Here is a 14551-nt window from a genome sequence, read left to right as displayed (position 1 = left end):
CTTGGGTCTTCCGTAAAAGAACAATTTTTAAGTTATATATATATGTATATTGTTCACATAAACCATCATACTGGTACTAACGATCATGGCAAATCTTGCATCGTTTATAGGAAATATATTCATGTTCAGATTATTCGGGACACAAATACTCAAAGGGTTAATTAGATCTAACATGTCACGAATGTTTCACGCCCACTGCCACGCTTAATTAAATGTATCACCGTGTTTTTCCATTCATCTTGATCCCAGTTCGTCACGGTTCTACTGCCTGCCAATTACTCACTTAATTTCGTTTTCCAATCTTCCTATGGCTTTTTGTGTGCATCGCTTCTCCCCGTATCGTTACATCGGGATCTGCTGAACATTGCTTTGAATCTTAGCGACAGAGAATCTCACGGAGTCAACAGCTTCGAACACTAGCGCGGAGACGAGGACGCAACCGAAAATAGAGGAGGTGGGAGTATCTAGGAACGCTGCTTCCTCCTCGAAGATCGGAGACAATGGATCATCCACCGATACCTCTACATCGGAAGGGTTCGAGGTGATCGAGGCTACAGAGACGACGCGTAAGGAAACGACATCCTGTCAGGACAAGTAGAGAAACGTTAAAACGCCTCGAGCCATGCCAGTTGCATAGTCAGGATAGTCCAGGAGAAGAGGTTGTCATTTCAGCGCGGCAGCATCTGCGAATAGATCGTCTTGGAACCGAAGACCTCGAGGTTTGCTGACAATTGAAATCGAGGAGGAGAGTCGTATCGTTCAACATGGACCATACATGGCCGGAATAATACTTCTATTTTTGAATAGTTCGATATCCAAGTATCTTGAAAAAAGGCTCATCCTCCAGTTAGAGATAGAGAGAGAAATAGATACATAGAAAGATAGATAGATAGATAGATAGATAGATAGATAGATAGAGAGAGAGAGAGAGAGAGAGAGAGAGAGAGAGAGAGAGAGAGAGAGAGGGGGAGGGGGGTTAGGAGGGATGAGAGCACAGGGAGAGTAGTTTGACGCCAGTTGGTGGTCAGGTGTTAGGTTTTAACGAGTAACTAGGGATTGGAGGATCGGGACGTGAAACGGGATAACTAGTGACTGAATCTTGTCATGGCATAGGGCCAGATCTTAGGGAAATATATTTATATTCCCTCTACTGGAAGGTTAATTAACGTATGCAGTACATATTGTGTCCCCGACGTCAGAGAGGAAAGCGAAAAAAAGGAAGCGCGAGAAACGAGTTCCAGATTTTATTATTATAACATGTGTGGAATGTGAAGAACACAGAGAAAAGGAATAATAGATCATGAAAATATAAATGAATGAAATAGGATTTTTTATCGAGATCTGAAGGAAAAACGAAAAAAAAAAAAAGGAAAAACTTTCCGTTGCCGCGAGTATACGCGTATACGCACCTTCTTGTATCGTAGATACTTGCGTCATCGAGGGTTCGTGTAATATCATTCGCATTGAAAATTCTAAAAGATGAAGCGGATAGAGTTTGTAATATTCGATTGATTGAATGTGAAATATACGATTTTTGTTTATTGTTCTTTTTCTCGGATGACGACGATTATATGTATCTAACGACATCGCGAGAATAGCGAGACTACAGTTCCTGGGCGCAACAAGTTGGAGTGCCTTCGGTGAATATTCCTTCCTTTCCTTTGTTCGTCTGTTTCGCGATGCGTAAAAAGAGATTTCTTCTTCCTGGACGGATGTTGATCGTAGTACGCTGAACAATGGACAAACTTGTGAAAACAGGATTCAAATTTTTCGCCGTGTATCTCGCGAGATGAATCGCTGAAATTTTCATTACGATCTTACTTACGACTTTCAACGAGTCAAAGACTCATTCCTGCATGCACTTTCTTTCTGAGCTTCGCACGTTTGTATATTAAACTCGAGGAACCATCGATGATTTGGTTTTCGTTGAAATTTTATTCGATCGATCTGTAATTTCTGGTAATCTATAGAAAAAAAGTTTCGAATCTCTCTATGGATAACGTCGTTGTACAGAGCGAAGTCAGAAGCAATTCGTATCTCCCAGCAAGTTCTCCAATATCGTTATCTTTAGGTCTTAGTTAATTAAGGGGATTGTAGTACGCTAGATATGTGTCGGTGTCGTGCGAAACATTAACATTCTTTTACGTACTGTAACGTTATACACAAGTTTATGATTAAGGGAACACGAAACGAACAAAAAGGAGTGTAGATTAATAAGAACGTCAGTGAAAATATCTTTTACTTTGTCGATGCAAAGTTTCCATGTTGTCGCGTTGTTATTTGAAAAAGCTTACAATGGCTGGTCAGCGTGAAAGAAACCTTATTGTATCATATATCCGACATGAAACGTTGTTGTAGCGATCGCAGGTACCTTTGTGTCGCGTGTATTAGATAATAAATTTTTCTTTTATTTTGTCTTCTTTCTACTTAATTCGACAAGTGTTTCTGATGTGAATGAGCATGATTTTTTTAGCGTGGGTATGAGGATCGAACACCGATTTTTCGAGCAATCAATTTTAACCGATAGTGGTCATAATATGTAAGGATTAATTGGTGACAGAACTTGTTAAGAGATACTTAGTGCACATATATACATATATTTATTCTTTACTATAAACGTTCTTCTATCGTATATATGTAAATTTATCACGGAAGAAAAAGGATGTGTTCGTGGCGTTGGAGCACTGTACATTTCCGTATAAAGGACGACGAAAGATGTTCTAAGGGGATTGTAAAGTAAAAAGACAAAAAAGGAGGAACATGAATGTCGTTCATTGTTTTAAGCGGTTTTAAATTCGATACGTCTATGTAAAATATTTTCCTAAACTTACGACATAAGAATTTGTTTTTTGTTTGGTTGTACATAATAGCTATTGTGCTATAATTATTACTATTATAATTATAATACTACTGCTCTTACTGATATATTACAAATAAACGTAAAGGTGTTGCAATTTAGTGTGGTCATACCTAAATCCAGATCTTCTCTCTGAATGTATTTAATCCAGTAGTATTTGACATGGACTTTCTCGAGAGCGAGGCTTCACATGTAAAAATATTTGGTTGTAATACGCGCCCTGTCACGCTCTGTATATTAAACGTCTTACATTATTTTAATTATTTGATCAGACTATTAAAAATGCCTTTTTATAAGAATTCGAGCTAAGATTACGGATTATCTGTCCTATCATAAAAAGTCAGTGAGATGACTTGATAAAAGTTGGGAAACACTGATGCAGATGATCGCTCCAGCCGGGTTGTATCGTTCTGTTTGTCGGATACCTCTGGCCACGGAGGAAGCCTCAGACGACGCGACGGTCCCGGGGCGAAACACGGAAAATGCAAGATTTAAAAGAGATTCCCGTGAAATTGGAATTGATTGTTCAAGCGAGACAGCGACGGGGTGAGCCAACTACTAGCTGGAAGTTGAATCCTGTCGAAGTCGCGGACTTCCGGATGGGGAGGAAAGAAGCGTGGAAATGCCGAAATAGACAAATAGATAGCGAGTGTACCTTGGAGAGAATCAAACAGGTGGCGTGGCGGAAGCCGAAGAAGACGATCAGGAAGTTCCCGGTAGGAAGAGAGAATCCTTTCCTCGCCGATGGAAAAAGGGTGAAACGAAGGGGGAGAATGATCTCGCGAAAATGTCTAAAGGAACACGACAGTCGTGCAAATGTAACGATTTATTTTCATTACGGCATAATTAGGAATGAGACTCGTGATTCGATTCCTTCTCGGGTTTGTTCGCTGTGTTCTTGCGCGACCACTACGATCTATACACAGACACACCTTGGTCAAGGTAGTTACAGACTCGGGGAGATACACGGGTTCGATCGATATAGCATCTTCGTGCTCTGTTAGTCGCTTGGATTTCGTGCATAGAATTAAGCAGATGTCGCTAAGTTTTTCTTCGATCGTGGAACACCTTGATGTATCACCCATTACAAATTAATGAAATACTGCAACTCGTACTTAGGTTGTGTTAGCGTACGCGTATTTTTTAAAATTCTTTCTTATTATATTATATTTCTATATTATATTTCTTAATGTAATATGTACGGTCTTTAATTATAATAATCACGTTAAGTTTTATTGGCTTTTAACCATTCACGGTATAAATTCCATTGTACAAATACCAAATCTTAATTCTATGAATTTTAATGAACTTATAAACAGACGGAGGGATGGAAGTGAAATCTCCTAATTATTTCAAGCAGTATAACGATTTGAAATTTATATGAAATTCAGATATATTCGCAAAGAACAAAAATTCTATCACAAATGGTAAACGAACTTTCGAAAAATAAACGGAGTCATCGTATAAATTTCATTTTAATTTCGATAGTTCGAGATTTTGTTAATGATATTACATCTTCGCAGTAGATTAAACATATGTAAAATTATCACTTTTTAGAACCGTTGTTTATAGAAGCCGTGTGTATCGAGTTGGGAGGAAAAGCGAGCAGAATGCTTTCTCGTGGATCGAGATTGAAAAGAGCTCACAGGATGGAACAATACGTAGAGGGAATATGTCGGTGTCGGTGGGTAGCTAGAGGATTTTCGTGTGTCCCAGAAGTCCGTGTACAGATTCCAACAGAGTTAGAGGGTGAGAAGCGTAGCGAACTGGTGAGAGCGACAGAAAGGGAAGGAGAGGAAAACAGAAAGCCCACGGGGGCCGAATTTGCATCCAGCAAAGCAACCTCGGACTACTTTATTTGATTGGCTGCCCGCAGGGTTGCCTTCCACTCCTACAAGTCCATACGAAAGTACATTCTCCTATTTCCTTTCGCTCTTTTATTCAACTCTTCTTCACCTCATCGTCATCTTTCGCTATGTTTCTCTTCTTTTTTTCACATCTTGTCTCTCTCTCTTTCGAGATTTTTCCTTCGATCTCTTCCTTCCTTTCTCGACCTTAAGCCTTTCAGTTTCTTTCGAAATAGTCTTTAATAATAAACGATCCGTGATTTACAGATCATAAACGAGTGGTTAAGGTTTCTTAGGATATTTTCTTCTGCATCTCGAATCGGATTTACGCCGTAAAAGAGTAGGAATTTCTGCGATACTTCTCTTATCGAACTCTCACATCGACTGTCTGCACAAGCATTGACCAACATTTCCTTTTTTTTTTTCTTTTGTAAGAAATTAACAGATTATTTCTCTCATACGAACATTTACTGTATCTTTATTTTCGCTATACGAATCTTGATTATGTTTATAGATCATAAAGAATAGCAGATAGCCGTCCTTTTATTTTTATTATTTTTTTATGTCAAGTTAAACGTAGTAATTTAATTAGAGTCACATTGGCTATTTAATCAATTATTTTGTAACGCTCGCGTCAAGCATGAGGTTTTGTTTAAATTAATGCGATTATATTTTGCAGTAGATGTGTGAATAAACGAATAATTAACAAGGGTAAATGATATTTTTCATTTAAGCGACGGGAATGAGTTTTGTTTAAGAGGATTCAGTTTGTTTATCAAATAATATAGTTTATCGAAACATTTATGAAAAGGATTTCTACAATTCACTTAAGGCTATGCGAAGCGTGTACTATAGAAACGATACTATGTAATTATTATATTCGAAAAATTCTTCGTCAACTCCAAGAGGCGCGTTGTTATCAATGAAAGCGTTCTATTCGAGGCTATTACGGGCGCGTCACGTTTAGGACGCTTTTTCTACGTGAGTCGTTCGTATCGCTCCAACATTTATTTACTTTCTCGCTCGCTTGGTTCGTTTCGATTATATGAATTGGCAGCCGACAAAATATAACAACGAAATCTGACCGCGAGTAATTTTCCAGACGGTGGAGCCCTTTCAGTTGCCCGCTAACGGTTGCGAAGAAGCATCGTGTCACGATCTCCTGCTACGAACCAAGATATTCCAGTATTATCTATAACGTAAGCTCATCGTGTTTAATAGACGTCGAGAGCCATTGGTAAGTGGACAACCGAATGGAGGCGAAGACTTGCGATAAGGTAAGCTTTTGCTCGTTTTTAATGACTTTCTCTGTAACAACTGTCGATTTTTTCTGATCGTCTATCGGCGATGCTTGACGTCGGAATAATCATCCGGTTTAATAAAAACGGCTTACCCGCGAAACAATGGACTGTTGCTTGCAGAACAAGTCATAACTAGTATTATAAAGACCGCTGCTAAAGTTCTTGCATCCTATCTACACTGTGTTCCACTCGATATTAAGCGATTTTCACTTTGTAAGCATACGCGACTGATCCTCGGCTTCGCTGCCTTTTAAACAACTTTCTTAGAAAGATATACATGTGTACTTTGTCAGGGATGTCGTGATTTTCGAGTTAGTTACAATGATGTTATTTCTTTGGTTATGTGTTAGCGTATTTTGTATTTCTTTTTGATCGATCGAGAAATTCGAATAGTGTTATTATGGTACTGTCCGCATTATTAGCATATCGTATATTCCTGCAATACAATATTTATCCTGTCTATATAGATAGAGATTAGAGATTATAGAATCTCTGTCTTTGCTATTGTGCTATATCGCTATTGTTATATCTTTATTATCCATTCGAAGTTCTTACTATATTTTTCGTAGAATGGAAATATAAATCGAAGAAACACGGACATCTCCGTTTCCTTTTGTCAAGCAATAAGTTTCATCTCGTGACGTGTAAATGTTTCCTTGTACGTGTTTCCTGCCGCGTTCCATAAACGCTAGACACAACGCAACTTCGTATGATACAAGTTTTTACCCTTTATTACGTTATGGCCATTGTAATAATGAACTAATGTGTAACTTTAAATTCTAGTTGTACGACTTTTATGCGTGGAAAGTTGGTTGTTCCGTTTCGAAGCGAATTAAACGATTTGCTTTTACTCTTTAGTCTATACGAATGTTATTGTCGGATATGCTGTTAATTAGCTAACGACTAACATGGTTTTCTTACATTTTGATGCACATTATAAAGCAATAAAGTAAAAGTCAGAAGCAAGTTTAAACTCGTGCAAATTACTGTCGGTATTAGAATTTGCAGAATTTATTTTATTAATTCGCAGTCAGTTTTCTTCGATATGATAATAAGCTGTCACACAAATATCGTGACTTCACTCTCTATTTTACGTTTCCCCCTGATTCTTTCATCTTCGAAGTAAAATTAAAGTTTCAGAATACGCGATATGCAATTTTTACTGGTTATCGAGGATATTAATATCGCGGTGCAAGATTCCAAACGATTTCGAACGATGAAGTGTGGTAAAGTACATTTTGCGTATTTGCCCTCGGAAGACGTACTTATGCGTGTTCATCGCGAATACGGGGTTAACCACAGTACTTAATGGTTTCTCGATAATAATAGTTCTCGTGTCACTGTAGCTTTAGTATCTTGGATTTTGGTCCCTTCTGAAAAGCGACGGAACTACCCGCATTTTGAGCTACAGGTTCCAACTATCTGTCGCGGGAGGTGAACTTACAATTAGCTAGAAATGTGTAGCTTTTGTAAATTCACCTTCGTCAAATACCTTGATATTTTTAATCCATTTATCTCAACTATTATTTTCCTTAGAGACGAATTTATTGAGACTAATAAATTGCTTTAAAAAAGCATTCTCATTTTTAATATCGTAGTTATTAAATTGTACGATAGATGAAAATATCTTTTGAAGCATCAAGTCGAGAAAATAACACGTCGCCAGACGATTAATTTTAACCGCCTAAATCGATAGTTGATAATTATGAACAGCAGAGTCACCAAGGCTGTTGAATCGAGACGATACTGTTTTCCACGATCCATCTTTATTCGAGACTAAGTAGAAATACGACCTAGCTTAAACCCTACATGATGAAGGGTGAATTGAGACTTCATAGGCGTAACCAAGTTTCTCTGATACATCCTTTTAACAAATTCAAATTCGAACAAACACCCTGAACCAACGATGAAAGTTGACATACTCTTTGTTTAGCAAAATACGCGTTGATCGTTAATACTATCTGCGAAAAATTGCCATTCGAAAACTTGGTCGACAATTCACTTTACCGTGTAATTTGTATCGTTTAACTAATACAAACACCGTTATAAATATCAACTACAAAATGACGCTACTACTAATGTTATCGATCGATTGTCCCAATAACGAATATACGCTTTAAAAAGATTGTTCTTCGATGCAACATAAAATTCCATTCAGTTCAGTGATAGAAGAAATAAAATCTTTTACCGTAGATGGTAGGTGAATTAGCGAGAACGCGTTTACATACATCCGAATAAACACGACAGCGTTTTAAAGCACGATCGTGGAAATTTCCACGCCGGTGTTGCTGTTCATTCGTTACGCCTATGGTAAGGGTTTTCCCCTTGATTTCCACTCGAGGTTGCCAACTTCGTACCCTCCTATCCTAGGTTCCACTTGATCGAATTAATCCATTCCCAATCTAATCAAATCGCGTGAATGTCTAATTTCACACACGATCCGTTTTCGTCGCTTCGTACGTTCTACCGATACTTCCGTATCGAACGGTTGATTCACATATTCGCGCTAATAGTGCCCAATTACTTGGAACGTTCGAACGCAGACCGACTTTCCTCCTAAGAATGAGTAAATACACTCGCCAGGATTTCGTATCAACGTGATTTGTCGGTGCGATTTTATGCACGTCGCGTCGTTACTCGTCTCCAGACTCCATTCGGTATATTATTTTCGATAATTGCACGTTCGTGCAGATATGTTAAATATTTTATTGTTATTAAACTACGTTCTACTATAGTTAGCATCGGAGCGTAAAATTTGTCTGCAAAAGTAATAAAACATTTTACAGCAAAAATTGTCTCGCTACCCTTTTAAAACGATTGTTCGTATATGTGGGTCGATTTCCTTTTTCCTAAGAAAATATACGAGACTTCTCTGGTCGATCGGTTGCTTCTACATGACACTCTACAACAACACAGTATTCTATTTCAAGTATACTTGAACTTTGTTTATAACAAAAGTTATTAGACTGAAAAATTCTCTCGTACTTGCCGCTTTTTAAACGACTTTAGAACGCATTTCACTTCCCATTCAGTATTTCAAAATTCATATCGTTGTCCATACTTTAATTATCAGATGATACGAAATTTTACAGGAAAATTTACAGAAACGTTAACGCATTCCACGTTCTGATCAGTTTATATTTGCAGTTGAGTTTGACATTCCGGTGTATTTTTTGGTCTGTTGGATGCGTAAATTTCACGAGTTTCCATAGATTCGGCAACAATTTCTCGACGATACCCGTGAAATGCATAGACGGAAATCAACGGAAAGGGGTAAAGTAGGTGTTCGATATTCTCAAAGTTTGAAACTCCTCTGATGGTCTGGCTACGTTCCTACGCGGGTACATAGGAAAGGCTTCAACAATATTGTAATTACAACATCAAATGGTCGATTAACACGAATTTAACGGACGCGATTTGCGACTCCTCGTTCGTAATTAACTTCGCGGGGACATCAAACCGATTAGCACGCTCCTTTGAGTCGAATTTTCCTCTATAAAGGCGTGAATTGCCAGAAGATTTCGTCTTTCGTGCTCGTAATCCACCCTTTTCGAATTTACGTCACGTCTCTCTTACCTTTCGCAGCATCGAGTTTTTCAAGCGCTTTTTCTTTCCTTTTTTCCAAATCCTTAAAAATTTTTAGTTTTTAACCTTCCACACTCATATTTATGGTAAATGCGCTTAATTTCATAGAATATAGGCATTTATTTAATGGATCTTAGATAAGTAAGAAATTTAGTATTTAGAAAAAGACAAGGAAACAGGCCTGCTATATATCGATAATTCTAATGAAACGCGAGGCATCGGAGTTTCTAGAAACAATTTCACAAGAGCAACGTTCCTTTCCAGCGAGAGGTATATCAAAGTTTCACAAGTGATAAAGGCAAGAGCCAATGTTGACTTATCTCTTAAAAAACGATATTGTCGTACAATTTTACCGTGAATCCACTTGAACATCTTGTTAGATACATCAACCATTAAAGGAACGCTATCTGTTTCTTTTTTTCGTTCGTTTTTTCATTTTTCGTCAATTCAATGTCAATTCAAAAGTCGAATTTAAAGCTTTCTTAATGAGAAAAAAATGTCGTCGTCTTTTCTCCTTTAGTCGTTCCTCGACGACGATCCTTGCGAGTTTATATCCTTTTGGCGAGTACGCAAAGGTGCGAATATAATAGCTCGATCTCGAAAGGAAACGGCGGAATAATAGTGAAGTGTGTACCTGTAAAAAGCCTGGAGAGATTGGCGGAGAACGAGATGAGGAGGGTAGAGGATGTAGGACGAACATAAATGTGAATGTGAACGTGAACGTGAACGTGAATGTGAAAGGGAGGCGTTTGATGTTTGAGTAGATTGTTAGAGAAGTGTCTACCTGTTCGGAGTAACGCTGGAAAAGTACTGTAAAGACGAAGCACTCGGGTTTCTATTTAAATCGACTTGCCTCTCTGCGCCTAGATGCTCTATGAGCGGTTTCTATCGATCGTGGTAATTACTTATGTAAGCCTGGAAACTCGTTGTTCCCGTAAGTCTTCCCACGGTACTAACTTAACATCACACGATCATTAACTCGAACATTCGCGATACAATAGTTGATTTTAATTATTTCAGGTAACTAAGGTTCCGAGATACAATGATGAACAAAATTATTGGCGCAGACTACATTTTCCTTGAATATTATTAATGCGTTAAGATCGATGGTTTTCTTCATTGATTGAAAAATAAAGTATCGCGATTGATGATAAATAATATCGCGGCATCTTATGGTATTATGAATGTCAATCCCTCTTTCGTTCGCTAACCCTCATTTGTTCTTGTAGAATTATTCGCTTATTGGTCCATTGTGAATTCCTCCTGTCCTTTATGAACGACGTTTACTTCTTTTGCATGCTAAACGTTCGTCTTCCTTGCGTCGGTTCTTTGGTTCCTTCGCCCTTTTTATCTTCGTGTACGCTTTGACATTTGCGTACATGGTGGGGCTCCGAAGAAAGGTGGTGACAAGACTGACGAAATGTTTCATTTGAAAAACTCGTGGATACAGTCACAACTTTATTGGGAAAATCTGCGTGTTTTCAAATACTCATTCAGAATAAAAAAAAGTTGTTTCCTGTTTTTTTTGCACTTACGTTGTTTGTCATTTCAACTCCTGTATTAATAAAAAAATATGTAAAATATTCCTATGGAATTGTCGCGTCACGATCAATGAATAAACTATTATAATTTCGAGGAAATAGTGCTGCCTTTTAAATATATTTTCCGGTTGGTAAAGTAATTTCAGGTTCGGAGTAGGTGCAATGAAATTATGAATTCGTATCGTCGATGTCAAATTATTAAATCCGACGAGGTGTTCGTCAAGGAACAGATAATGCAATTTTTATACGCTTCGCTTGTACCGTTCCATTATCGATTCGCGTCGCTTCTATTCATGCTCGTTCCTCGTTCAGCTGTTGCTTCGATCGTGTTAAAAATTATGCGACAAATTTTTGTATTTTTCGAGGCTGGAGCCCTGAATGAGAATGGATGGAGCCCTCCTTTAAGGGTGATTCATTTTCCATATTTATGATCTGGTTAATAATCATCCCTTGTCTTCGCTATTTCCTGTGATTTTGTATTTAATGGAACACCGATTTCTATTCATGCCGTGCAATGTTATTTTCATAATCTATTATGCTTTTCGATGGTTTTTAAACCAATTATTCCTATTTTTTTTTTATTATTTCCATTGGTCGAAAATTTTCGTGTGACTGTGTTATCACGCAAAAGACACTTGGATAAGGATCGATAGTGATTTTATTCTTTGTTGTTATTAGAGCCATGGGTGTCCTAGATTTTTTCTGCTCAGCTATGTCACAGTAGTTAATTAGTATTAAAACGTCGAAACGCCGAAGAATAAGGTTATTTCACGATAAACTGCCATATGAAAGTCGTATAAGATAAATGGCGCTGTTTAATGGAAAAATGTCTCGTTTTTTTCACACATGTTAATTTTCATATTTCGACTCGTTTCCATGGTCACTGTAAAAGCCAACATGAATAATAACTCGTCGAATAATTTTACGCACTGTCGATCACATGAATTTGCTTTTCACTTCGGCAAGTCCGTACTTCTTTGTATCTCCATTATTTTTATGGTCACCTCTTCCCTTACTTTGATTGCTATGGAAGCCGTTACATTTACTTGCATATTTTCTCGCTACCGGTACAATTAATTTACAAGTATAGAGTCGGATTTAAAAATACTGCTCTTTGCATTAAAAGCGTTGGAAACGATTGCGAATAAATAAACAATTCGTAACAAGTTGCTCTTTTTTGAGTAGACCCCTAAAATTTTAGATCTTTCCTTTTTGTAACATTCTTTATAGAGGATGCAAAGCGTATATCTAAAAATTTTCTATGTTATTAATTAAAATGATAAGGAAGTTACGTAGAATATTGCACATCTTGTGTTAATGTCCATTGCATTAATGATATATCTACTTTGTTATCCATAAGCATTTCATTTGTTTATATTCAATGTATGTACAATATAGATGTCGAATATGATAAATACCGTCCTTGAAATACCAAAGATACCGACGTCGCAATTATGTCATTCACAATTTTTTCTGCTTTTTGATGTTATAATAATTTCTTTATAAAATCCAACGGTACTATTCTCGCTATCAAGTTGCGATATATTATAAACTCAATTTTGTGGTCTTCATACCTGTGGTTAAGCGAAACTTATGGGTCACGTTATCGTTAGCGTTGGTTCTCGTCTGAACAATCGTTCAGAATCAGTGTTGGTGAAATTCCCACGTATACGGCGTTAATTTTGTACCATGTTTTCGTGGCTACGAGACCAGAAAAGATAAGTCGTAGAGAGTGGAAATTGATTTCATTGACGGATAAAAATGACCTCTTAAAAGAGTGCTAGCCCGTATTCTCGAACTAAACTTTCTTGAACTATCGTATCACATATATATTATCGTATTATAACTTCGTCATATTGTCCGATTATAATTTATAATTTTTGCATGTGATATGACGCTGACTTTAAATCGATCAGTGTTAGTTACTTTTTCGTGGATTTCGAATTAACCTCAGATGTTGGTAAACGATTTTTGACTGAATTCATTTCGCGAAAATTAAAGGTACATATATATATATATGTGTATATTAACGTTTGAGAGCGGCTGATTTCAGAGGCGCGGTAGTTTCCCTTACGCTTGATCGTTTTCACATGTGTTAACAGGGGAGTGAGATGAATATTGACGGATTTGCAAAACGCCAGTTGCCTTGGCCGCGCGTACGCTTTCTCCATTTTCGAATCAGACAGAGGCGAGCACGATACTTTTGATCTCTTGCGTGTTTGCAGAAATTCCAGCGTTCTCTCGCTGATTTTCGTGTGTGGTTTGTTAAATGCTTTCCATTGGCTTTCCCTTTTCCTCATTGCTCTGCGTTATACCGATGATATATCAATTATTGGATATTTACGTAAGCCGGAAGATGATCTAGATTCTTAAAGCGTTTACGTTGAAACATTGCTTTGATTAATTCTTGTAATTAAAAGTAACGTTAGAATATAGAGGGTTTTTAATCTTCGCAAGACTGTAATACGGCCTTTTCGTTTGATCGTACTTCGTAATTGTAAGTTAGAAAATTTCTGATTGTCAATGATATTCGTTGAAATTTGAGGGAAAACTTGAGGATTATTCAGCTTCGAAATTTGTTGGTAGCTGATCGTGAGACAGTACGAAGTTGAAAAGAGCAACCAGAGAGCCGCGGGTCTTTATTTCGTGGGATGAGCAAGATATTATAATCACGTTGTACTATCGATTGACGTGTGCATGGAGGGTTGCACAGCGGTCTGGTATACGGGAGCCTGAAAAGGGGGTCGTGGAGAGAGTGTTAGGCGGAAGGGAGGAAGCCGAAGCTGCCAGGGAGAAGACGCTGCCTAATAGAATGCCAATATGATTATGCGTGCCATGCTGCATCCAAACCACGATCCATGCAGCACCTACTCTGGTGCTCTTGAATACTCGGTGCCAATGTAATCGACTAGTACGAAACGACACTACAGATGAAACTAAATTTGTTTCACGACGCCGACGAGAGACGTTCATGCGTCTCTTTTCGTGTTTCCCCGTTTTCGGATCCTCTCGAGCATCGTGTCGTGGTCTTCGTGTACGAGACGTACACGAATATATTGATCTTTTCTTTAATTTTTTTCCTTCGAGTTTCTCTTCGTTATCGAATCTCGCTTACACTTTTCTCTTGATTAAAACATTCTTAATGGTATAACGATACATTAAATAAACAGTGCGAATACTCTTCTGTTTTACAGCTCCACGGCAACTTGTTCATTTCTTTTGCTTTAAACGACGAATTAGAATATGGAAATTTTTTAATTTTGTTACGAGTTTGCAAAACATCCCGATATTTATGATAATCTTCCGATATTTTTCAAGGAGAATTTGCCGCAAGTGTAAAACGTTGAAACTTCGATTTACGTTTTCCCAGTCAGACATATTCTCGTTACAGAATCTTTTTATTTTCAATCCTTCATCGAT

At 37.6% G+C, this 14551-nt stretch overlaps 1 protein-coding gene across 3 annotated transcripts in view; it reads left to right on the top strand.

Annotated features, from left to right (window-relative positions):
* Window positions 1-2958, top strand: part of LOC138186811 (membralin) — a 66416-nt gene extending 63458 nt beyond the window's left edge. For all 3 annotated transcript variants that reach the window (XM_069127029.1, XM_069127027.1, XM_069127028.1), the window contains exon 13: window positions 381-2958. In XM_069127029.1, coding sequence (XP_068983130.1) covers window positions 381-598 — 218 coding nt within the window. In that variant the 3' untranslated portion in view covers window positions 599-2958. The remainder of the gene's footprint in view (window positions 1-380) is intronic.
* Window positions 2959-14551: the final 11593 nt, after the last annotated feature.

The sequence above is a fragment of the Bombus flavifrons genome, chromosome 14, assembly GCF_040668555.2.
Source record: "Bombus flavifrons isolate JBK064 chromosome 14, iyBomFlav1_principal, whole genome shotgun sequence".
In the NCBI taxonomy this organism is placed as follows: domain Eukaryota; kingdom Metazoa; phylum Arthropoda; class Insecta; order Hymenoptera; family Apidae; genus Bombus; species Bombus flavifrons.
This window is presented reverse-complemented; position numbering and strand designations above follow the sequence as displayed.